The sequence below is a fragment of the Panthera pardus genome, unplaced genomic scaffold (genome assembly GCF_024362965.1).
Source record: "Panthera pardus isolate Hobbes unplaced genomic scaffold, ASM2436296v1 HiC_scaffold_13, whole genome shotgun sequence".
NCBI lineage: Eukaryota > Metazoa > Chordata > Mammalia > Carnivora > Felidae > Panthera > Panthera pardus.
The window spans coordinates 199792139-199816277 of record NW_026526688.1 but is presented as its reverse complement, the minus strand read 5'-3'; the positions used below and the strand labels follow the sequence as shown (position 1 = coordinate 199816277).

The window sequence follows — 24139 nt, the reverse complement described above, 5'->3', positions numbered from 1 at the left end:
CAACAATCCCAGAAAAAATAAAGATCGCTGCATCCATTGAGATGAGGAGGGACGGATGGGTGGACCATAAGGGCTATAACCAAACAGCAGATTTGTCTCTGGGTTTCCCGGCAGCCAAGGGGAAAAGCAGGGCTGAGTTAGAAAGGAGAGACGTCCTGGTTTTGCCTAGAGCGGAAAGGCTGCCACTCCTTCTGCTGCCCTGCAGATGTCGATCTTACTGACAGTGGCCACCAGGCAGCCACAGGCTCTTGTTTCTTTCTTAGGGCCACGCTGCTTGGTAGGTTCTAGCCCCATAGAGCAAAGGAAGAACCTGAGAGTCAGAGAAATAAAACGCGTCACCTGGTTCAGAGGAGGCCCATGAAGATTTGGACCCGGCTCTGTCTGAGCTCAAAGCCGCAAACTATGTCATCCTGGGCTGTGGTCACTGACAGAACGGCGATCGCCAGTCAGCACTGCCTCGTGCTTTACGACTTCCAGCTCCCAGCACAGACAGGCTGGGGCTTTCAGGATTGGCACACTTTGGTATTTTTTGGTCAAGACAGTCCCAGTCCCGTTAAGGACTCGAGTAAATGGGGTGACTCTGTAGCGTGCAGTTCTGGGAGGCGGCCGTCACGTGGGTGCTCAGAACTTGGACGAATGCACGCCCAGTGCCGACCGGGGGGAGGCGCACTTTGGGAGCCAGTTGGGTTGGCTGGTGTGATATGAGGCTGGCTGATAATGCCAACCGTTGTATCTCCTTCTAGGAGAGAGAACGTCTCTTGCGCTCCAAACGACATCGCGGGAAAGGTCTGAAGCCACCCAAGGTGAGTCTGCGGGGGTGTGGCTGTCCTGCTTGCTGTCCTGCATGGTCCAGGGGAGGGAGGAAACGCAAGCAATCCGTGAGGGGCCCTAATGGCAGGGACACTCACATGTCTGCACGTTTGGTGGTGAAAAAGCTGTTATCGCGTCTCTCGGTGCATCGGTTATGGCCGCGAACCAGTGACTGTAATTTATTCATGGAAAACTCACCGATGAATTCTGTCTGTAGGCCTCAGGCGCTGTTTGCCCCCAATTAAAAGCATAAATACTTAGACCTTTTGAAGGATTCAAAACGCACCCGGGCTTGGTTTCTGACATCTTATATCCCGTTCTAAAAAAAATCAGGAGCTTTGAGCTTCTTTTTGTTCAAATAACGCAGAACCGTGTTCTTTTTTTGGAAGATGTGGTTTTATAGAGACGGTGCCCAGATGTCCTGGCAGGGAGAGCACAGCTGGACGGGGAGAATTCAGACGCCACAGGGGCCACGCTGGAATAAACAGAGCAAATTGGGGCAGGTGTGGAAAAAAAAAAAGTTTGCATTTAAACCCGTGAACCTCGTTTCACCGCCACAGAGACGTGGGTCTTTCGTTTGAACTAGACGCCCCTCCTGGTTTTGCTTTCAATAGAGATGTGGTTGTAGAGAAATCTTTGTCTTCTCTAGAGAAAACAGCAGTGTGGATGTGCTGCCGAAAAGCCACAGGCACGTGGCTCTCGAGGCTGGCAGCAGGGAGTGGTGGGGACTGGGGCAACCTGAGCGGGAGGCAACAGGGGGTAGTGCCACGTACTCCAAGTGGTGGGAGGGAGATGGGGATCCTGGTGCATCAGCTCCCTGGGGCTGCGTAACAAAGTACCCCACACCGGGCGGCTGGGAACAGTAGAAACGTCTCGTCTCGCGGTTTGGAGTCCAGGGGTCCAAAATAAAGGTGTCGGCAGCGCTGTGCCCCCTCTGAGACCCTTAGGGGAGTCCTTCCCAGGCTCTTTTAGGTTCTGGTGATTTCCTGGCACACTTTAGCGTTCCTTGTCTTGAAGCTGCGTCACTCCAACCTCTGCTTTTGTCGTCAGAGACCATTCGCCCAGTGCGTCGCTGTCGTCCTATAAGGACACCAGTCATACTAGGTCAGGGACCCGCCCTCTTCCACCATGACCCTCATGTTAACCAAGTACTTCGGCAGTGACCTTGCTCTCTTTCTCTCTCTCTCTCTCTCTCTCTCTCTCAAAAATGAAAAAAACATTTAAAAAAATGTTTTTAATAAAAAATAAAATAAACACACTGTGCTGAGCCACTTCCATTTCTGAGTCTCTGAGGTCAGTACATAGAGACGTGTGCCTCATGCAGCTTGACTTAGTGGTGGAAACGTGGGCCTTGGAGCCCGGACTTGAATTTGAACCTCCCCTTGTCAGCTCACTTGGTCTCTGAGCACGAGCGGGGTGTGGCAGAGAGACAGGGAGACACAGACTCCGAAGCAGCCTTCAGGCTCTGAGCCATCAGCACAGAGCCCGATGCAGGTGACCTGAGCCGAAGTCGGACGCTCAACAGACTGAGCCACCCGGGCGCCCCACAACTTGTTTATTTTTAAATAGTCACTTTTACTGGGGAAGCAATATCACAGCACCACAGACTAACCTGAGAAATAAGCCAAATGTCACCCGCAGGGCCTCCCTGGCACCATCTAGGCTGGCGTTTTGTGCAACCCCTCCCCCACCCCCAGCCCTTGATCTGCCCCATCTTTTTCTTTCTTAATAATGTAACTGTGACTGTAGAGTACACTGTTGCTTCCTGTTTTTTTGTTTTTTTTTACTTAACGTTCTACCATAAAGCATTTATCCGTGTCATGACCCTGTCGTCATACAAGCAAATTTTGATGGTTATATAATCTGTTGAGTAGATGGGCCATACATTTGTGTTCCATTCGGTGCCGGACATGTTTGCTTTTAGCTCCTGGCAGCTGTAACTCCTGCCGTGGAGTGTGTTTACGGTAGGCAGTGTTCTGGGCCGGTTCTGTTGTATTCCCTGGGTATTGACCGTTGCTTTAAGGGACTGGACTTTCTGCTTCTGTAAATGCCACCCCGGTGGCCTCCTTTTGTCCAGGAAGCTGCGCCAGGGTCTGGATTGTTCCCGTGGACAGATTCCCGGAAGCTGAAATGTGGATCCACAGGATGTGAAGGCTTTGGTGGGGAACACGTGACCCCCTGTGCCGTACGGAAAACACGCATCGTTTCGTACAGCTGCCAGTCATGTGCATGAATGCCGTTTTCACCACAGGATGTGTTGAAACAGCAGGGGTCTAAAGGCATTCGGCCTGGAGAGCTGGGAGTATTGCGGCATTGTGCGCCCCATAAAGCTTCTAAAGTAGGGGGGCCCCTTGTTGGCTAAGCATCTGACTTCAGCTCAGGTCATGATCTCGTGTTTGTGAGTTCGAGCCCCGCGTCAGACTCTGTGCTGACAGCTCAGAGCCTGGAACCTGCTTCCGATTCTGTGTCTCCCTCTCTCTCTCTGCCCCTCCCCTGCTCGTGCTCTGTCTCTCTCTCTCTCTCTCTCTCTCTCTCTCTCTCTCTCAAAAATAAACATTAAAAAAATTTTTTTAGAAAAGCTTCTAAGTAGGGTTTTCGGGAGTCCCTCTGTTGAGCTGTGACTTTATTTTTCAAACCTGTATCAGAGTTCGTGGAGTAAAGAAGATTCCATTGTCCTTTTCCCGATTTCCTTTATGGGAAGAGAACTTTACAAGGGCCTAGAACTGACTTGTGGTTTGCTAGGCTTGTGTGCACAGCAGGTGAGGAGGGCAGGAGCTGTGTCCTGCTCACTGCACCCACTTCACCGTCTCGGCACAGAGTACGTGCCCCTAAACAGTTGTTGAGTGCATAAGCAAATTGCTTGTACTGGCGAAGTGTGTTTGCACGACACCGGATCATGTCAAAGGATGGGATGTTCGGTCCCTAAGTGAAATAGTTCGCTGCCACCAGAAGGCGGGGTTTGGGAGTCTCCATGGGCATTTTCCTGAGCTGTGCGCAGTCTGCTCAGCTTAACTGTTTCTATGATCCACGAACCTCTTATCTTTGTCTCAAGATTCAAGATAGAACAGTTTCCCCCACATGCTCCTACTTACTCCTGGAGTTGTCCAGGGCAGGCGGGGACCTGCACAGGTTTGTAACCCCCTAGGGCTATCTCTCGGGCCTGGGCAGTGTCCCTTTCTTAGTTTCCTTTTCCCCTTAAATGCCTCCATCGTGCTCTGTCCGTTATGTATCTGTGTATTTTACCACTTTGCCCGGGCCTTTGTTGGGCACCGATTTTTGTGCCAGAATTTTCTGGAAGTCTGACAGCCCGTCTCTGCTCTCTGGCTAGTTCAAGCTTCCCTGGACTCTCTGTTTCCCCCAGAAGGGGGTTTGTTCTCCGGTCCCACATCCACACCGCAGTTTGCTGCAGATAATCGTGATGGCAGAGCAGTGGTGAGATCCAGCCCTCATCCCGGGTGGGGGGGACCCTTATGCCCCAAAGGCTGCTGACCCTGTCTCACCGTGCTCCTGGGGACAGAACCGGTGTGGGCATTTCGCCTCGGGACCCTGCTATTCAGCACCCCCATGGGGAGTTGCGGGAGAACCCCTGGCGGTCCCCCAGGCCCCATCTGGGGAGGGTGGGCTTGCTCCGCAGAAGTCCAGTGTCACGGTTGAACCCTACACGGAGCCCCTGTGGGCGGTAGGTTTGCTGCCTCTGAAACTTGCTGTCTAACAACGTGGAGCTGTCTCAGTAGAAAGCTGAGCACACGAGCGTGGCTAAAATCGGCATGGTTTGCGCACACACCTCGGTTACCATGGGGCTGGGGTCTCGGCTGAAGCTGAGACCCCATAGCCTGTAGCCGTGTGAAGGTCCGGTCCAGCTCCTGGCTCTGTGGCATTGACCTGGGAGGGCCTGTTTCCTGGTTCTTACCACGATCATCACATCCAGAAGATTATACAGAGCGTCTGGCTCTGTGCCTGGCATGTAGTCAGGGATCCACAAATTATGATTCATCCTTCTCCCTTCCTCTTAAACCGACAGCTTTCCTTTGGAGGGCCTGTTGAATGCAGATTCCCAGGTCCCGCCCTTGATTTCCCCCGTTCTAATTTGTGTCCTCTTTTTTCAAAAGAGGGACCATCTCAGGTGACAGTGAGTTGAGCTCTTGATGCCCTTTATTATTTTTTGAGATGTTTATTTACTTGGGGGGGAGGGGCAGAGAGGGAGAGAGAGAGAGAATCCCAGGCAGGCTTCATGCTCAGCACAGAGCCTGATGCGGGGCTCGATCTCACAATGGTGAGATCACGACCTGAGCTGAAATCAAGAGTCGGATGCTTAACCGACTGAACCACCCAGGCGCCCCGTGCCTGTAGACAGTAGTCAGCCTTTGCAAGAGGCTGGGAAACTTGCTGAGAAACATCAAAGTACCATGGGAAGAATCGCCCTTCCGAGAGCCCGAGTGTCAGTACACGGTCCCCCGGTCCCCATACGGACCCTGGGACTGCTGATGCCTGAGGAGCTTCTGGTGGGTCACTCGTGGTCAGTGGCTCCTGTATCGCTGCTCATCAGACACTTAGGGCCTATCCAAAGTTGACCTTGTGCCCCCAAGGCCAAGCCTGCTCCTTCGTGGTGGGAAGGACAGGGTGCCGGCCGCTGCCCTGGAATAGGAGCCAGTGTGCACGCCCTTCTGTGGCTAGGGCACCCGGACGTTTGTTGTCATGTGCCACACTTTCCGTTTCTAAGTACCCAGAGGAATCCCATTTCCCCCGTATTGTCGTTTCCACTCGACTCTGCTCCTGGGCTGTCCTTTCCCGCAGCTCTGTCGCCAGCTGCCTCTGAGCGAGGTGCAGCTGGACCGCGTGTGCCTCGTTCACAGGGCTGCCTGCAGTCCCCGGCACAGTCCCCCCTCGCCGCGGGGGCTCCGTAACTTGCACTAAGCGAACGTTAGTCATTTCAGGCCACTTGCCGGCCCGGCTCCCCACTGTTGGCTGGCCTGCGGCTGAAGGCTTTTGCTGCGTGTATCATTCCCTGTAGGGGATGAGGGCTTGTTCCCTCCAGGCCGGGCAGCGACCCTGTCACCTGTCCCCTCCTCCACGGCCTGGCAGAGCCTCACATCAGAAGCATGAGAGGCCCCAGACGCTGTTCCCATGCTGCCCGCTGGGTTTGTGGGGCCCGCTGGTACAGGACTTTGGATTTGGGTCCCGTGGGTAGAGCATGGGGACAATTGTGCAGGCACAGAGCCTGCATCCCGGGCCACACCCAGGCCGCTGAACGGCCCAGCCATGCACACCGTCCGCATGTGTTGACCTGGGGCAGCCCTGCACGTTGCTGGGTAGCAGGAGGAGGATGGGGCTGCCCAGGGCACGTCATCTGGCAGAGAAATGACCGCGGGACATCGAGGCCACACCTGAAGACTTTGGAATAGACAGGAAGTCAGGGTGGTTCCAGGCAGCATATTCAAATGGGACAGGAAACCCCAACACTGAGAAGGAGGCCTCTGGAGAAGAGCTGGCTGGGGGCTGGCCTGCAGCCCCAGGCCCCCTGCCTAGTGTTGAGGCGACCCCAGAGCCAGCGGGGAGGGGCTTGAGGCAGAGGCTGTCTGATCCCAGACCCGTCCTGCCAGGCCTCTGCTTTCCCAGCGCTCCAAGGTTCCTTCGAGCCCTTATCTGCTTGTCCTGGGACCCCCTCTGCTTTCTTGGCTGCCCCCTTGGCTTCCAGCACGTTCCTCCCTCCACAGCTCCCAGAACCGTCTTGTTGAGGCACAAGTCTGGCCTCGCCACCTTCTTCCTAAGAACCCTACGCTGGCTCCCTGTTTACCGGGGGATAAAGTTGGGGCCCCTTGGGCAGCTCTCAAGGCCTTTTGGGACCCGGCCCTCCTCACCTCCTGCTGTATCCCCCTTGGCACACCCTGGCTCCAGTCCCTTGGGTTTGCCGTGTGGCCTCATCTCCAGACCCCATCTCGGGCCGGCCCCCTCATGTCCTCTGCTCCCGACCGCCTCCTGCTCCTTCAAGATTCGGCTGAGCGGTCCCCGTTTTCGACAAGCCTTCACCCTCACAGCGGCGGGCCCTTTCTCTGGGCTTCCTCAGCCCTCTGCTCCTTCTGCCCTGACACGTGGTGCAGTCTCCCCATCTTCTTCTTCTGAGGCCCTGTGCTCGGAGGACCCGGGGTGCTGTGGTCGAATGTGGTTGATGGCAACACAGAGAGCAGGCGTTGGGGGCCACGCAGTCTGTCCTGCAACCCAGGGAGCAGGGCTGTACTCGTGGCTTATGCCTGGGGTCCTCAGTCGGGCTCCCCGGGTCAGGTGCTGGGACAAGGCGGACGTGGTGGTCATGAGGCATTCTGTCCCATCTGGACTGCCCTGGGCCTGAGGTTTCTCACGTCCACCGCGAGCCCAGGGCTGACGGCCAAGGCAGCGTGGCTCTCAGCCCCTCCCATCCTCCATCCCTCTTGCCATCAACCTGGGCACAGCAAAATGTCAGGTGACAGGGCGCAGAGGGGTGTCCCCACCCTTGAGGAGCTCTGGCCGAGGTGAAGGTCTTAGTAGGTCTGAGAGCCAGCGGGACAGGACACGTCTCATGGTTTCCCCAGAGCCAGGAAGGCACCTGCCAGACAAAGGCGGTCCCTGTTTCTTCTTGAGGGTCCAGGTGCACAGCTGCCTGGAGAGAAATTGGCTTCAGGCTTGTCCCAGAACTCAACAGTTTGCAGACGGCATGATTTCTAGGATTATCGTCCCCTCTTCCATTAGCCAAGATTATTTTCATTGGGAGTCTCAAAAACCCAAAGTCATTTAAGAAGGGAAAGGGATTTATATCGCTGCTAAGTCTGGAGGTGGCTGGTTTCAGGCACGGCTGGATCCAGATGCCCACACGATATTGCCGGGAACGTGTCTCTCCACCTTTCCACCCTGCTTTCCTCTGGGCTGGGCTCTTTCTCAGGTGGGGTCTCCCCACGTGGTCACCTAATTGGCTTCGGCAGCTTTAAGCTGGCGTTACACTGCCTAGCAATTTCTGTGGTAGGAGGGCGTCTCTCCTCAGTGGTTCCAGCAAGAGTCCCAGGGCGCATGTTCCTTGGCTCAGTTTGGTCACAGGCTTGTCCCTGAACCAGGCCCAGGGAGCTCCTCATTTGGAAACATGAGTGAAAGGCTTGGGGGGCATAGCTCGTATCGTGGCTACTTTGAGAGGAGCAGAGTATCGAGCATGATTAAAATTGTAAGTTGTATATGCACTTGGTTGCCTATGTTTTGCTTTTGTGGTTGCCCTTCGCCTTTTAGAATCACTTGAATATCTTTCAAAGTACAGAGGTTTTACTTTTTTATGGTGTCATCTGCCCATTTTTTCAACATGTGGGTTTTCACCTTGGATGTTTCGTGGAGAGAAGCTTCTCCAAGAAATGCGGGCTTCCGTGGGGGCCCCGCATGGGCGGGAGCACCGGGCCTGCACCCCTGCAGCCCCCCTGTGGCTAGTGGCTTCATCAGTCTGTATAAACGGTCAAACAAATGCTGAGGGACAGATCAGTGAGAATCCTGTGAATTCAGTGGGCCCAGGGTGCACGTGGGGTGGCCGGGACAGACAAATTGCCCAAGCGCACGAGGCGGGACGCGCCTCCTCGTTTTTGGCTCTGGTCCGGAAGAAAGCTGTCTCTGCATCCATCGTGGTTGCTAGTGTGGTGTCCCCAGGGGGCCTCGTGATCACCCGGGGCCTGTGGGAGGGCGCTGACGACAAGGCAGCTCGAGGAGGGAGAAGCCGTGTGACTAGCGTGCCAGCCTGCCCCCTGGATCTGCCCTTGGGCTGGCGGCCTTGCCCACGAAGCCCGATCTCTGTGCAGGAAGCCTCGGGCACAGTGGGCTCGGCGTGGTGGAGGGAAGGAGAATGTTCCGGGAGAGAAGCAGCGCTTTCCACTAGGACTTGAGAGAGGTCTGCAAGCAGACGCCAGTGAGGCTGCTTTTGGCCCACGGGGTGCACACGGGGCCCACGCGGGCTCCACCTCCCTGCCCGGCAATGGAGTACATCCTCTTCGTGCTGTACTTCTCCTTTTTCCTCTGTCTCTGTGCCCTGGTGTGTCTGTACTTTTCCGGTTGTCAGGAGATGACCTACAAGCATGAAGGTAAGCGTCTGGCTCTGGGCGGCCGCGGTTCGGAGCGAGGACACGGCCGAGGCTGGGAGGCCCCTTCCGAGCTGGCGGTTGGTGGTCCCGAGTGATGCAGGGGGACAGGAGATGGGGCTCAGAGGCCGGAGCCAGCGGAGGGATGTTTATTTCGGAGACACTACACCCCACCCCCCTCCCCCGGTGCCTTTTGATGTGCTGAGAACGACCACCTCTGTGTGTGCAAGGTGCAAATGGACCAGACACGTTTATTTTTCACTTGGGCCCAAGCTGCATTTAAAACATTTGGATTAGTTTGTATTTTATTTTTATTTTTTTAATGTTTATTTATTTCTGAGAGAGAGGGAGAAAGAGAAAGAGAGCACACAAGCAGGGAGGGGCAGAGAGAGAGGGAGACACAGAACCTGAAGCAGGCTCCAGCTTCTGAGCTGTCAGCACAGAGCCCGACGTGGGGCTCGAACTCACGAACCCTGAGATCATGACCTGAGCTGAAGTCAGACGCTTAACTGACTGAGCCACTCAGGCGTCCCTGGATTAGTTTGTAAAGAGGAGTCAGCAAGGCAAGACTCCGGGGGGTAGAGAAAATGGGAGTCTTGGACGAGCGAGCTCCTTCCGTAGGGAAGATGTGCCACCCTGAGCAGAGACGGGGGTTTATGCTCCCAAACTGTCTGTTCCCGGGAAATAAATGCCCCGGGGGATCTGAGCAAGGTGGACGCTCTGAAAACTCAACGATTTCCCCAGTGCTTGGCTCTTTAAGAAAGAGGAAACCATGTTTTCTAGATGATTCTGTCATTCCTCGGAGGCAGGCACTATTATTTTACACATATTTTGAAAATGCAGCATAAGGCACTGGTTGCATTGTCCTTAAAGAAACCAGCCCCCAGATTTTCTCTTTAAGCATTCCAAGGTCTGTTTCTCTCTTGCATTTATTAACAAAGGCATGAATATATGCAGTCCTTCTAGACTTCCTGCATAATCCAAGAGCTTTTAAGAACCTAATCCTTCCAGGAAACAAACTCGTCCAGCCTGTATGTTCCGCAAGGTTGGGGAGAGGGGGTCTCGCATCTGCAGATTCGCCTCCTGTTGTGAGAGGGTCAGAATGTGAGTGTTTGGCCTCCCCAGCCCTGCTCCCTACAGAGCCTCATCCTGCCTCCCTCACCGCCGCATGCTTCCCTGGGGTCTTGGTCTCCGGGGCCACCCTGGACTGAGGGGCTCCATTCGGGTCTGGGGTTCGGCTGATGACAAAAGCAGCACTTTAAACGCACGTCTGCAGCATCCGGAGCGAACGCCCCGTGTCAGGACTCGGTAGCGGAGTGCCCAGCTAGCCGTCCTGCAAGGTTTCAGGAGGCAGATCAGCCCGGGGAATGAACAGAGGCGTCACAACGGTCCGCGAGGCTGACCGTGGGTGTCGTGTCCCGAGGCTTTGGAGAGACTGTGGCAGGATGGTTCCCGGGGACTCGGTCAGCGTGCGTCACTGCTCGCTGCCAGTCCACCCGGCAGCAGACACAGAACTGTCCCCAGAGGCCTCGCAATTAGCCGTGTTTACAAGAAATAGGGTCGGGTGAATGGCTGCCCGGAAAAACGAGGAGCCTGGAGCCCGGGGCGGTGAGCTGCGTGCGTGCAGAGGACCTCTGAGTGCCGCAGACCTGTCGCTCCTGAAGGTGCCGTTGTCGCCGTCAGGATGTCGTGGCCGCTGCCCCCTGGAAATCGTCTGGAGAGTTTTCGATGCCTGCATTCAAGTGAGGTTTCTCATCTGGAGAGGAGACTGGGGTATATGATTGTCTGCAACCTCTACTTGGAGAGAAGGAATCATGGAAAGCCGACAGAACCTAATAGGTCCCCAAAGTCCTACCTGCTGAACTCACCCGGGGTGGGTAACCGGGCGGGGGTCCAGCGGTGCTGGCTGCGTGAGTGAGGGCAAGGGCTGTCGCACGCGAGCCAGGGGCAAACAAGTTGCTTTAGCTCTGAGTTCGTTAACAAAGACATGTTCACGAATACGCATTGAAAAACCGGTGTTGACTCAGTGTGCCAGACTCTGGGCCACAGTGGGGAATAAAAAAGCCCAGATCTCTGCCCTTACTGTCCTCCTGGGTGCCTCTAGCAAAACCTCTCGAGAAACTCTAGCTGCAGAAGATGACAGAGCAGTCCACTCTGTCTCCCTCTCCCTTCCTGATTCAGAATTCTTTCTTTCTATTCTATTTTATTTTATTTTATTTCATTTTATTTTTTCTTAAACATTTTTTAATGTTTATTTATATTTGAGAGAAAGAGAGAGTGCACGAGTGAGCGTGAGGGGGGGAGGGGCAGAGAGAAAAGGAGACACAGATTCAGAAGCTGGCTGTCAGCCCAGAGCCTGACGCAGGGCTCGAACCCACGAACTGTGAGATCATGAGCTGAGCCGAAGTCAGACGCTTAACTGACTGAGCCACCCAGGCACCCCTTAATTATGTTATTAGTTGTGGTACCGGTCACATTTTTCTTACATCTGGGTGCACGAGATTGCAGACATATGCCCGCTTAAGCAAGCAGGTTAGGACGGGTCCTCAGCATGTGGGGTGTGCCCTGATCCCTCTGTGGGGTGAGGGATGGGGAGGGGGCTCTGGGAAAAGCCAGGTTCTGGGTGAACCAGTGGGAGCCTGGGGCTCGGCTGTGGATTTAATTATGGTTCTTTCTTCATGGCCATGAAAAGTACTCATCGGTTGTAAGAAACAAACAAAGAAACGAACAAAACATTGTTCCTAACACAAGGGAGTTCGATCTGGTGACTGTGGGTTGATGTCCGCAGACCACCCCCCCTAGGAGACTAAGCGAAGCTCCTTGTGGTGGGGAGCACGGCTGGTGTTCATCAGGTGGTGTTCCCCAGGCCCCGCCCAGTATGTGCCCCTAGAAGGTGCTCAGTCGGGGGTTTGCCGATTGAATGCGGGCATGTGTGCGAAGCCACATATATCACGGTATTTGGGGTGGGCAAAGTACGGGGTGGGGTAGCCAGGAGGCTGGCGCACAGAGCGGTAAAATTTCCTCCGACTCTGAGCGATGGACGCGTGAGGGGTCCGTTGCACTGTTCCTTCTCATCGTTTCAGTGCCTCAAGGTTTCTATACTCAAAAGTTAAACAAAATTTGCCCCTCAGTGAGGTCCGGTGAGGACCCGGGCCACACACTCACCCAGCCGGTTGGAGCCCGGGGTCCATCTGTGGGCCTTCTGCCCCCTTCAACTTTCCCCGTGTCTGGCACGTAGAACAAGACGTCTCACGTGGCCCCCTGCCCCTCCTTAGTAGGACCCACACGGGCCCATCGAGGGTCGGCGTGCCGGGCACAGCGGATGCGTGACCTCACTCTGTGCTCTCGGGTGAGGCGGGGGCTCCCTGTCTGTCTGATGGAGAAGGAAGTGGGCGCTCAAGGGGGCCGAGGGATCCGCAGAAGGAGTGCCGGGGTCAGGCCAGCGTGCTCTGCTGTCCCCACCCTCCACCTCCTTCGGCCGCCTCCTTTCCGCCCGTTCAATCACAGACCCCGCCAACCGCCTCTTGGGACGCCCTTGGGGCCCCGGTGTGGGTAGTCGCCCCCGTGCCTGGGGTGACAGGGCGGGTTGGGCGGCCGGGGGGAGGGGGGGGACTCGGCAATGCTGAGTCCGTTCCTGATGTCACGCACGTTGCGTTTTCCAGAAGCATGTTGTGGAGACATTTTTTGGATTTGATGAAGAGTCTGTGGACTCGGAAACCTTGTCAGAAACCTCCTGCAACACGGACAGGACGGACAGGGCCCCAGCCACGCCCGAGGAAGACTTGGATGATGTAAGCACCCCCGCACCTGAGGTGCTGTGGGCACACGCCTCCGGCCTCTGACAACCGCCCCTGTCGCTCCCCGGTGTAGAGATCTTGGCCCTGAGGACCTGTGACGTCTCAGCCTGCAGCCTCGAGGGCAGGAGGCCCCTGCTGGGCCCGGCCTCCATGAAGGCAAGGGGGGCACCGGCAGCATGTAGCGGTCCCTCCCCCCCCCCCCCATCTCACCACCCCAGTGGTGGCCTCGCTGTTACCTTTTCAATTAAAATTGCTGCATGGTGGTCTGTCCCTGTCCCCCCTGCACACGCGGGCACACAGGCACACACATGTATGCACAGGCTCACGATGCTCACAGAGGCACATACACACGCGGACAAATGCACGCACAGGGACCCCACCTGGCGGGCAGGACACGGTTGCCTTGTCCTCACGAAGGCGACGCCTCACACAGGAGAGAACGCTCCCAGTGCTGGAGAGCGTGGAGGGCGGGAAGAACACCCCCGGAAGCCCTGTCACCCCGAGCCACCAAGCCTCACGGTGCCCGACCAGCGTGCACATCCAGGCTCATGACCGCGGGACTAAGTGAGCCGGCCTCACAGAGGCGTGAAGGGCGGCTCTGTCCTCGCCCGCCCGCCCCTCGCCGGCCGGGCTCTCTGGGGAAACCCGAGTAGAGCACGGTCACACCAGACACGGGCCTTTTTCGATTTTCCTTTGGCACCAACGGCTTGTAACGGGCAGCTTTCGGCCCCAAACGCCGTGTTCCACGCCCCCGTCTCTGGTGAGCACGCGGGACTTTTCACGTGGACGCGCACGGAGCCTTTAATGTCACGAGTGTCCCCTAACGGGTGCTTCCCAGTTTTCACAGCCACAAAGACGTGCCACTGGCCAGCCAGTCGCTGCACCCTTGCGTGCCCGGGGGGTTGTCTTCGGAGAGATTCCCGACGTGAGGAGCACGGAGGGAGGGGGCACGGAAACGTCCACCCGTGGGGTCCGGGCTGGCTCAGGGGCGCTCTTCCCCTGCCTCCCTTGCACGTGACTCAGGCATTCCGGGCTTCCGCGAGCTCCCGGGGAGGGCGCTGACGACGGGGACGCCGTCTCCTCCCGCAGCCTGTCACCCGGGGTCCCCAGTTACATCCCGGCGGTGACCGGCTCCCCCCGAGGAACTGTGGGCAGCGGCCGGGAGGGCCGGGTGTGTGCTTCCGGGCCGAAGCCTCACCACGTCACGCGCTCTGTTGTGTCTCTCTTCTCCGGCACCTTCAGACGACGACGAGAGAAGAGGCCGACCTGCGGTTCTGCCAGCTGACCAGGGAGTACCAGGCCCTGCAGCGGGCCTACGCCCTGCTTCAGGAGCAGGTGGGGGGGACGCTGGACGCTGAGAGAGAGGCCCGGGTGAGTGCGCAGAACGCCGGGTCCCCGCGCCCCGCCTTTGACGCTTGGAGGGGGTTGTGCGAGCTGATGGGGGACACCGTGGGCAAACCCGTGGGCCACCGTGTGACCGCAGGCGCGGCCAGAAGAAACGATGCTGTGGTCCGGCACACGTCACGCGTGCCGTCTGTTGGCAGGAATGCGTTCAGACCCCAGGGCTCGGCAAGGACCCTCCTCTCCCTCCCAGGCTGAGAAACCCCTGTGCACATCCCGGCGTGCTCCCAGCCCTCAAGGCGCTTTGGTCCCTGCCGGCCACCCAGGGCTGGGCCAGGCCCCCCGTTGCACTGGGCTGAGCTCTGCCTTCCAGGAAATTCCACCTGCTGGCCCTTACCCCACCCTCGGGAGTCACATGGGCCGGCGGCTGCCCGCCCCTCCTTCTGAAAGCAAGGGGCCCCGCAGACACAGTGCTTTACCCAGCACAGTCCCTGTATCATTCCCGCGACAGCCCCGTGAGGTAGGGGGTGGCAGATGAGGCGGGGGGGGGGGGGGGGCGGGAGGAAAGCTTCTTGTGCCGCAGTGGAGTTCAGCCTGTAACCTTGTAGGTCGGAGGAGGTAACAGGGCTGGGCTCGGTGTGGCCTGCCTCCTGTGGCTGCCAGCGTTTAAAAGTCGAGATTTCGCATAGAAATTCAGGTTCCTTGCCTCTCTCAGCGGCTCACAACGTGCTCGGCCGGGCAACAGTGGGCTTCCTGTTCACGTGGTGGCGGCTTTGGGCCACGGCTGAGTGGGGATTTCGCCTGAGAGGGGACGTGTGCCTCACTTGGTCCCGATCCCCACCCCCCGTGCGACCCCACACTCAGTCGGCTTCCCTTACTTACATACCCGCCCGGTCCTTGAGACACTTGGGTTTTCAGCCCTTCCCGTAGGTGATAAAGGGCCCACGAAACGTGTCTGGGAGCGTTGGTGGAGGCAGCCACTGAACGTGGTCAGAAAGCCAGGGTGGGGACCTTGACATCTGGCTTCCGGCTCGCTTACCCCCTTGTAGAAATGAACCCCTTCTCTAGGCTTCCGTGTCAATGTCTGTAAAATCGAGGGGAATAGAGCCGACGACCCCTCAAGGTCTTTCGGTTCTTAAACGTGTGTAACGTGCAGGCGAGCGACCCCACGTGCCGCCTGCGAGCCCGTGCTCCCCCACACGGACGTGCTTCCAAGGCCCGGATCGTGGCGCGGTCCTTTCCACCCTTGTCACCCATTCGCGGTGACCCGCTCACTTTTTGGTCCTTTTCTCTCCAGACTCGGGAACAGCTCCAAGCTGACCTGCTGAGGTGTCAGGCGAAAATCGAAGATTTGGAGAAGTTGCTAGTCGAGAAGGGACAGGTGAGTAGAACGAGCACGCGGCTCTTTGCGTTTCTGTCCCCTCGTGGTGTCCCCGTGGCCTTGGTGCTGGGGGGCGGGGGACCCCCTCCACGGTCTGTGTGGTTTGCTCCAGAGACATCAGAGAAAAAATCCCTAGCAGAGCCCAGCGAGAATATCCTTCCTGAGGTGCCTGTTTGCAGAGTTTTTATAGAAATCAAGCCACGAAATGAAATCCTAACGTGGCGTTTTCTTTGTGGGCCAAATGCTCAGAAGTGGGAGACACTTCACAAAGCAAGGTGGTGACCGCAACCCGTTTTGACTTGACTCTGAACGAAAAGCTGCCACTGGTTCTCCAGACCCAGTTGTGAAAGTGAAGGGGATCCCGGCTTCCCGGCTGTGGCCCCGTCACGTGCCCTCCAGGTCCCTGAGTTTCTCGGAGCCGAGTCGCCTCCACATGCACCTTCTCTGAACGTGACAAGGCCCGGTTGACAGCAGGGAACAGTAAAGAGGCAAAGCCCAGCCCCAGACCCGTCCCCTGAGTTGGGGGAGACCGTGGAGGGTGGTCTGGGCGGAGGTCCAGCCTCTCAGAGGGTTACGTTCAAAGGCGACATCACCCAGGGGTCAGCGCAGGTCGGCCGCGCTCTCCGCGGTAAGAAATAAACCAGAACTTCGCAGTGGCTTTACCGCGGTGAGGTTTGTTTCCTACTCAGCACCCTTCCTGTCCCTCCCGCAGGCCTGGGGGTCGTCCACTCCATGTGGTTACTCAGGGATCCAGCGCTGGGGCACCAGCCTGGATATAACGGCCCCGTCGGCAGCTCGCCTTCCCCCTCAGAGGGCAGGAGAAGGCAGTTTGCTGCCTGGACACGTCTCACCAAAACAGTCATGTGGCTACACCTGACGGTGGGGGTGCCGTGCGGGTAGGGGGTAGGGAGGTCTGGCAAGGGCTCCCCGAGGTCCTGGGCTGGGACACGGGGACTGGCGGTGGGTGTTTAGGGAAGGGCGTGTATGAGGTTCTGAACAGATGGCTTAGAACTAACTCTGAGCAGTTAGTGGCTCTAGGGCTCGGGTGGTGGCTGAGATTCGAATTCAGGCAGACGGCCAGTAACCAGGGCTGGGGGTACTCGCGAAGCCGCCCACGGCAGCAGCATTGTGGCCGGTGCTGATCGGCCAGCCCTTGGGCACTGCTTCCATAACCGTGGTCCAGAACATTCCACGGAGGCAGGACAGCGGTGAAGAGCCCATACTCCGGGACCGACTTGGCAGGCATGTAGCACAACCCACGCGACCGACATTGTCTCTTTGTGCCTCAGTTTACTCATCTTTAAAATGGGGGTGATATTAATCCTTCACATACTGGGGAAGCAGAAGTGGTAAGAGGAAGCAGCCTGGGGAACAGTCCAGGTGGGAGAGAAGGCTGTTTTCAGACTCCCGTCCACCTGCCACTGTCCTGAGCCCCTCTTCCAGGCTGAGCTCACATAGCTCCTGACCACTGTCTTCGACTAAGTTACGCCCCACCCGTGGATGGGTGCTCTCAGCCGTGGATGGGCTGCTCTCAGCACCTTATAAATGAAAGGGCCACGCTGGGACAAAGCAAATGTCCATTTGTTCAGTGAACGCTCACCAGAGCGCTTGCCCCACGCCAGGCTCTGTGCTCGGCCTGCAGGGATAATGTATCGATTAGCTATCACTGCGTAACAAACCACCCCAAAACTTAACGGTTTAAAACAAGAAAAAAAAATTGATTTGCTCATAATTCCGTGGGTCAGCGGTTTGGATTGGGCTCAGCCGTGTAGTTCCTCTGCTGGTCTTACCGGGGCTCATGCTACAGGCTGCTCTCTGGGTCACCTGGGCCCGGGTGGCCTGCAATGGCCTCTCTGTCCCGTCTGGGCACTGGTGCCAGCTTTGGCTGCCGTGTTGGCTCACGGTCTCTCATCGCCATCTCTCTTACTCTCTCCAACCTGGCGTCTTTGCCTGGTGGCCTGGGGACCGGAGGAAAGGGCAGGCCTCAATGCACAGGTGCATTCCAAGCCTCTGCTTGAATCCCATTTGCGACTATCCCGGTAGCCGAAGTCGCCCCAGCCACGCCTGGCTTCAGGGCTGGAGAAGTCGATGCCATCGGTCATTGGGAGGAGCTGCAGAGTGATACCGCAAAGGGCCGTGGAGGTGGGAGGGACAGTTGCAGACGGTATGCTCCAGATACAAGGATGAGTAGAACGGGCTCTGTCCTCACAGGGACTCACGGCCTCATGGGGCCTCCATGTGTCGACCCAGCGACAGTGCAGGGTGATACGTGAGAGGTGGAGGGAAGCCGAGGCTGCCGGAGCTGAGAGAAGGGAAGAGGAACGTTCTTCCGTTTGTTCCCTTATCCATCCTGCCGTGTTTATGGAGCACAGGCTGGGGACGCCACGGTGGAAAGACAGACCTAGTGCCGTGTGCTCATGGGACTTACCTGGACAGGAACCTGCCGGGGCCGAGACACGTGGTTAGGGCCTCACGGGCAGAGGGACCAGGATGCACCCGAGAGCGTGTCCGCGGGTGTGGGGGAGACCCCGGGTGCAGTGAGCAGGCCTGAGCGGGTGGGCAGTGCCGATTTGGTCGCTCTGCAGCTGGTTTCCTGGCAATGACACTCAGCGTGGGCCCCCTCTGCTTTCAGGGAGCGTGAGCGGTAGGGAAGGGACACCCTGCGATCCCGCCAGCTCGCTTTTCTGGGTGTAGAGGTTTAGAGGGATGATGAAGTCTTTCTAGCTGCTGTCCCTTCTCTGATCTTTTCATAGTCCCTTTTTTTTTAATGCTTATTTATTTTGAGAGAGAGAAAGAGAGCACATGCACAAGTAAGGAGGGGCAGAGAGAGAGGGAGAGAGAGAGAATCCCAAGCAGGCTCTGCACAGTCAGCACAGAGCCCGACGTGGGGCTCGAACTCACAAACCATGAGATCGTGACCTGAGCCGAAATCGAGAGTCGGGCGCTTAGCCTACTGAGCCCCCCAGGTGCCCCATGACCTTTTCATAGCCTTATATTAGGTGACTTTTTTTCGCTGACTCTGTCTTTGCTGTGTGAGCACCGGTTTGCTTCAATGAGCGTGAACATATTTAGTGCTTTTTCTTAGGATTCCAAATGGGTTGAAGAGAAGCAGCTTCTCATCAGGACAAACCAGGACTTGCTGGAAAAGGTACGTGAGCGTCAGTACCCTCCCCGCCCCCTCAGAGAATCAGGGACCTCAGAGGCTCAGCCCGACTGAGACTCTGCCCCAGTGCCCCCATGGTGGGTCCGGGTCCTGACTGGCTCTCAGAGCACAGACCTCTTCCTCACGTTGAGTCCGAGCCCAATTTGTGGGGCTTCCCAGGCCTCGGCCCCGGTTCTGTCCTCTGGGACAGGGCGTGCGCCCTGCAGACACAGTGAGGGCCGCCTGCCCTGCCTCCACAGGGCTTTCCAGGCCACCTCTCCCATTGCTCTGGAACCCCCGGCAGGTCCCCTCCCTCCCACGTGGCGGGGGGGACCGAAGGCGCTGGCCGCCCGGCAGGCTCTCAGGCCGTCACAGTCCAGTTCATGGACCGGAGGCCTCGGTGCTGGCAAAGCTGAGCCTGTCTTCCTTCTTGCGGTCATGGAACTTTCCAGACGCCTCTTGAGACAGCAAGGGGAGTAGGTTTAATGCTTTGGAATGAGACCTCAGCTTTATGTTTCTCTCGTTTGTGTGCAATTCAGAGTGTTGTTCTGTTTTGTTTTCTTTGTGCAGCCACCGTCACAATGCAGCTTTAGGACCTTTTCCGCGGCCCACAAGGGTCCCTTGTGCCCATTTGTAGTCACTCCCTGTCTCCTCCCACCACACACCCCCCCCCACCCCCACCCCTTGGCAACCACCGGTGTACTTTCTGTCCACAGAGGTTTGCTTTTCCTGGACCTTGCATGCCAGCCGCCCCAGACCTGGGTGAGGCCTCAGCTTTAGAGCATCCTAGAACACCTGCAGCGTTGAGCCCGGGCTTGCCCCCCTCCGCCCCCGCCCCCAGTCCCAGCTCTGCCACTGACGGGTGTGGCCGCTCACTGCCCTGTGTTTCTCCATAGCGTTTGGAGCTCGGGGACAGGGCGTGTCGCCGCCCTGCAGGTCGGGCCTGTGCGTTGGGAGAGATTTCGTGTCCTGCTCACTAAATTCAGGGAGCCATGGAGAAAACACACTGTTTCCAAGAGTCCCCTGGGGGTGCAGGACCCCGTCAGTGGAGACCCTCCCTCTGGTTCTCCGGGCAGGAGGAGGGGAGGCCCTCTGTAAGGAGGTGTGCCTTATCTCAGTCAGTCCTGGCTGCAGGACTTCATGCCCCTGCGACAGAAACTGAGGCACGGAGCCATTAGGGTGCTTTTCCAGTGTCTCCTGGCAGGTGTTGGACCAGGCGGCCCACCTCCCCAGCCGGACTTGTGCCTTCAGGAGAACTGATTCCACTAGGCCTTCTCCTCAGCCCTCTGGCAGGGTCACAGTGGCGGCCTGTACCTTCCTGCCGCAGCTTGGTGCTGTCTGTCCGGGGGGGGCTCATCCTGGGGGGCCAGACCGCCCGCGAAAAGACCACACTGAGGCTTTGGGATCAGAAGCGCCCATGGTGCGTTCCTGCCTCCCTCACACTTGACCTCAGGAAGGGACTTAGTGGCGCCGTGCCTCAGTTTCCCCCATCGCTCATTTATTCGGCAAGCCTATGAGGAGCCCCTCTTCCGGGCCAGGCCCCCCCGGGGGGGGGGGGGTTGGCAGGGACGGTGCCGGCGCCCCCACCCCCGCACCCCGCCCGCGCTGAGCAGGGTGCGTCTCCCGCGGCCCCCACGGAGACGGCGGTCCTCCCGCCCGCTAACCCACGGGTGCGTCTGCTCTAGATTTACAGACTGGAAATGGAAGAGAGTCAGCTGAAGAACGAAATGCAGGACGCCAAGGACCAAAATGAGCTGCTAGAGTTCCGAGTGCTGGAGCTCGAAGTAAGAGACTCTATCTGTTGCGCGCTCTCAAACGGAGCAGACCTTCTCTTTGAGCCCAAACTGAAATTCATGTAAAGCTCCCCGATGCCCTCCAGCATGTGTAAAGGGACGTGGTAGAGTTCTCTTTTCTTTTCTTTTCCTTTCCTTTCTTTTCTTTTCTTTTTTTTTAAATCTGTATGTTCAGAATAATTTCACTGCCTTAATATGTTCTGGAGAGAATGCTCACCGAGGTCTTTGGACATGTACCAGAGCTAATCTATTTATTGCCTACGGCTTGTTTTTTGCACTTAATAAAATAATTTGTTTTTGCAATAGTTTGCCTTTTTTATTTGTGTTTCATTTCCATAACTACTTCTTTCCTGCATGCATAGTCACCTGGTATGCGTTCTGCAAAGTCGGACAGAAGCGCTGTTGCAATTAATAACACACCTTTTTTAAGTGACCTTGCATGCAGGGAATGTCTCCTTTTGAAAGAGCGGGGTCCGACCCGGCCCGCAACTGCCTCTGTAGTGTGTTCACTGCTAGTTCGGCCCATGTTCTGTTTGCCGAGGTGAACACAGGTAAGTAAGCGAGCAGGGGGAAAGGAGGTATCTGCGTAGGCGTTTGAGAAAACCGAGGCCATTGCCCCAGCTCCCTGATCAGTGAACACGGGCCCGTGTGTCATGGCAATGTTGCATTGGACTGGAAATGTACCTGTTTGTACTCGAACCGCTCGACTCCAAAATTCCTGGTTAGCGTGGAGGGAGACCGAGCGGTGTTCGTAGGTAGCGGCCGTGTTCCAAACCTTCAGTAAGGCCCCCAGTACAGAGCTGCATCCAGGGCAAGACCGCTGACGGTTTTTTTTGCTTCCCACTGAAACCTTGTTTCCGGTATGTCGCTGTATCGCCTTGCTGCCACCCGAACGTCATGACCCTTTTGTGTTTGTTTGTTTGTCTGTTGCCATTTAAACACCATCCACAGTTTAAACATCAGCCATGTTGGTGACACTCGTTTCTCTAAGCACCTGCAGTGACGCAGCCCCGCTCTCCCTCGGCTGAAGCCTTTTTGCATGCACGGAACCCTCGGGAGAAGCGAGCGCCTTCGCAACATTGGCGTCCCCCCGATTTTGTTCCCTCATCCTGGCCTCAGTCAAAACTGTTTGCGCTAGACCTTACCATCTTGTCCTTTGTTGTGTTGGCGTGGACCGTGGCCTGAAGGTCTCGAAACCAAGCGTTACCCCTGCAACGCAACTCTTGCTTGAGCGCCAACCGGGCCTGCATTCATGCACTAAGAATCGGAAGCCACGTGAGGTCACTGTTCACACTTCGGCCAGCTAGGAAGCCTTTCACAGCCCTTGGTCACACGTCTTTCTCATGAGAGTTCCGTGAGCGTTGCTCAGCGTGCTAGGATTTTCTTGAAGTGTCTCCACTGTCCTTCAGAGCCGTGAGAGACCAGTTCGGACTTTCGTTCGGATAAAATATGGGCTTTCTGTTGTCACTTTTTCTATGGAGACTCCACTTAAGCATTGCAGGTAGAAAGGCATCCGTAGAAGAGAGCCACTGTGAATTTCGGTCTTCGTGGCTGATAAGGGAAACGAAGTTTTCCCCCTGAACTGCTTCAAACAAGGTTAGCCAAGTTGCACCTTGTGGAAGGTAATTGAATGTCCCCTGCCACCCACCTCACCTTCCTCTCCCCATTAGCCTTATCCATCTGCGTAGGTCCTGCCATCCAAGCTGGTGCTCATTCGGTTACGTTTCTTAGCTGAGTGACTAAAGAGACCCATGGGTGCCCTCCCTAGATTCTGCAGGAATCATCCAAAGTGGGCTTACTCGTCTTACTCTAATTTTGGCCAAATAAAAGCAGTTTGACTTAAAGGTATAATTCAGAAAGGTCTTCTCTGCTGGCCTTCCCATAAAGCTAGCCTGTCCGTTGCTCAAGTTTTAAAGGCAGCTCTGTGTACTATATCCCTGCCATTAATTGGGTTTCTCTTGTCCTTTTTAAAAACGTGTCGCGTTACATAGGATTAACGAGCACCTCTTCTGGGAAAACGCTTGCTTTTCCTTCCTCAGTGGTCGAGATTTGAGTAGCAATCTAAGGCAGGGATAGAATGATCGCTGATGTGTTAGCACGGCTCAAAAAAAAAAAAAAGATTGTGAACGAAGTCAGCCGATTGTCTTGAAAACGGTGTGAATCCAGGGTTCGTGTCCCGGCCCTGCGGCTGGGGAGCTTGGGACCGGGACTCGCCCCCCTGTCCACGAAACGAAAGCAATAACGCCTGCCTCGTGGGATTGTGTGAGGGCTCAACGAGGTAGCGATTTGCCGCAGGGCACGAGGAACGCCATAGCTGGTGGCTGTGCTGTCCGTTGAAATTTCACACACTTGTTCTTACCGAGTGTTTAATGATCTGTGGCTTCCCGGGCTCCCGTCGCGCAGCAGGTGAACACATGCCTTGGTTAACCGTTTCTTCCTAGCGGAGTGGGTAAGAAGTAGACGCATTTCGGCTCGAGACCCGCCGCCCTGCAGAGGCGGGACCTCGGCGTGCTCCTTCGCGGACCAGGAGATGGTAGTCTGTGAGCCTTTTAGTAACGCCTTGGCCAACTGGAACCCGTTGGTCTTTGCTGCGTAACGTGGGAAAGTGGCGAGTGGTAAACAAGCCAATAAAGTTCTGTTTTTAAACCAAATCTTTTCCCCAGGAGAGAGAGCGGAGGTCGCCAGCATTTAACCTCCAAATCAGCACCTTCCCCGAGAACAACAGAAGCGCTCTCCAGCTGTTCTGTCACCAGGAAGGAGTTAAGGTAGCGTGCTTGGGGGGTGCCTCCGCTCAACCCACCGCCAGGGGCCCCCTCGGATGCCAGGCGCAGCCGTAAAGGGGGATTGTGCCTTTGTGTCACACACAGAGCCGATTTTAACGAGGTAGCCCGCCCCCCGCCCCCAACACCGTATTTGGAAAGTCGGAGTTTGTGTCTCAGAGGGTCACCGAATGTCACCCTCTGTGTACCCGTGTTAAAAGAGCAGAAGCGTGGCACACAGCTTTGAGGGCCCACCCCGGCGTGGCCGCCTCCCAGCTCCGGGCTGTGAGCTCCCCCAGCCTCGGGCTGCCGTGTGTGAGGTGAGACCGGCAGCACCAGCCACGAGACGAGACGAGACGAGACGAGACGAGACGAGACGAGACGTGACGTGGGCGTGACATCAGAGCAGCGCCAAGCGCCGCGCAGTGAGTGAGGGGGTGGGGGACGTGGCTGCGGCTGCCGGCCGGGGTCCTCCTGACCCTCACGATTCCGCCAGCCGTTCCTGCAAAGCTCAGCCTACAAGCAGCAATCACTGCCTTCTCTCCCTCGACCCCCGAAGGAGCTGCCGGGAGCCCTTGGCCCCGCCGCGCGCACCGAGAGGGACGGACGAGGCCCCGGCGGTAGAGACCGGTCTGCACGGGCTTGGCGGCTCCCACAAAATGAACGTTGGCAATCTTTTCCAGGATGTGAATGTTTCTGAACTTATGAAGAAGCTAGATATCCTTGGCGATAACGGGGTAACTATGCCGGCCGGCTTCTGCTCTCGCGCTCTCGTCTCCACCTGGGTGTGTCCTGTGTGCCTTTCCTTTCTGTTCGGTTCGGGTTCTTCCCAACGTAAGAGATCTGACACGCGCAGTGTAAGGCTTCTGTGTGGCCGTGCCCTCGTGGGGGGTGGGCGGGTCACGCTGTCACGGGCGGGCCGCGCTGTCACGGGCGGGGCACGTGGTCACGAGCGGGTCGCGCTGTCACGGGCAGACTTCTGGACTTAGCGCTTCCTTCGCACCTGCCGGCGATGCGGGCGCACGAGGGAGCTCCCGG

General features: G+C 56.9%; 1 protein-coding gene across 10 annotated transcripts in view; it reads left to right on the top strand.

Moving 5' to 3' along the window:
- The window catches only part of JAKMIP1 (janus kinase and microtubule interacting protein 1), a 136066-nt gene that overhangs the window by 86802 nt on the left and 25125 nt on the right, over positions 1–24139 (top strand). For 6 of the 10 annotated variants that reach the window (XM_053901714.1, XM_053901708.1, XM_053901707.1 and 3 more), the window contains 9 exons: positions 744–803; positions 1200–1313; positions 12551–12679; positions 13928–14056; positions 15324–15407; positions 18493–18555; positions 20235–20333; positions 23006–23107; positions 23785–23838. In XM_053901714.1, the coding sequence (XP_053757689.1) occupies positions 744–803; positions 1200–1313; positions 12551–12679; positions 13928–14056; positions 15324–15407; positions 18493–18555; positions 20235–20333; positions 23006–23107; positions 23785–23838 (834 nt within the window). Of the gene's footprint in view, positions 1–743; positions 804–1199; positions 1314–12550; positions 12680–13927; positions 14057–15323; positions 15408–18492; positions 18556–20234; positions 20648–23005; positions 23108–23784; positions 23839–24139 lie in introns of those variants that run through there. The other 4 variants (XM_053901713.1, XM_053901711.1, XM_053901712.1 and 1 more) reach the window with 2 other exon arrangements.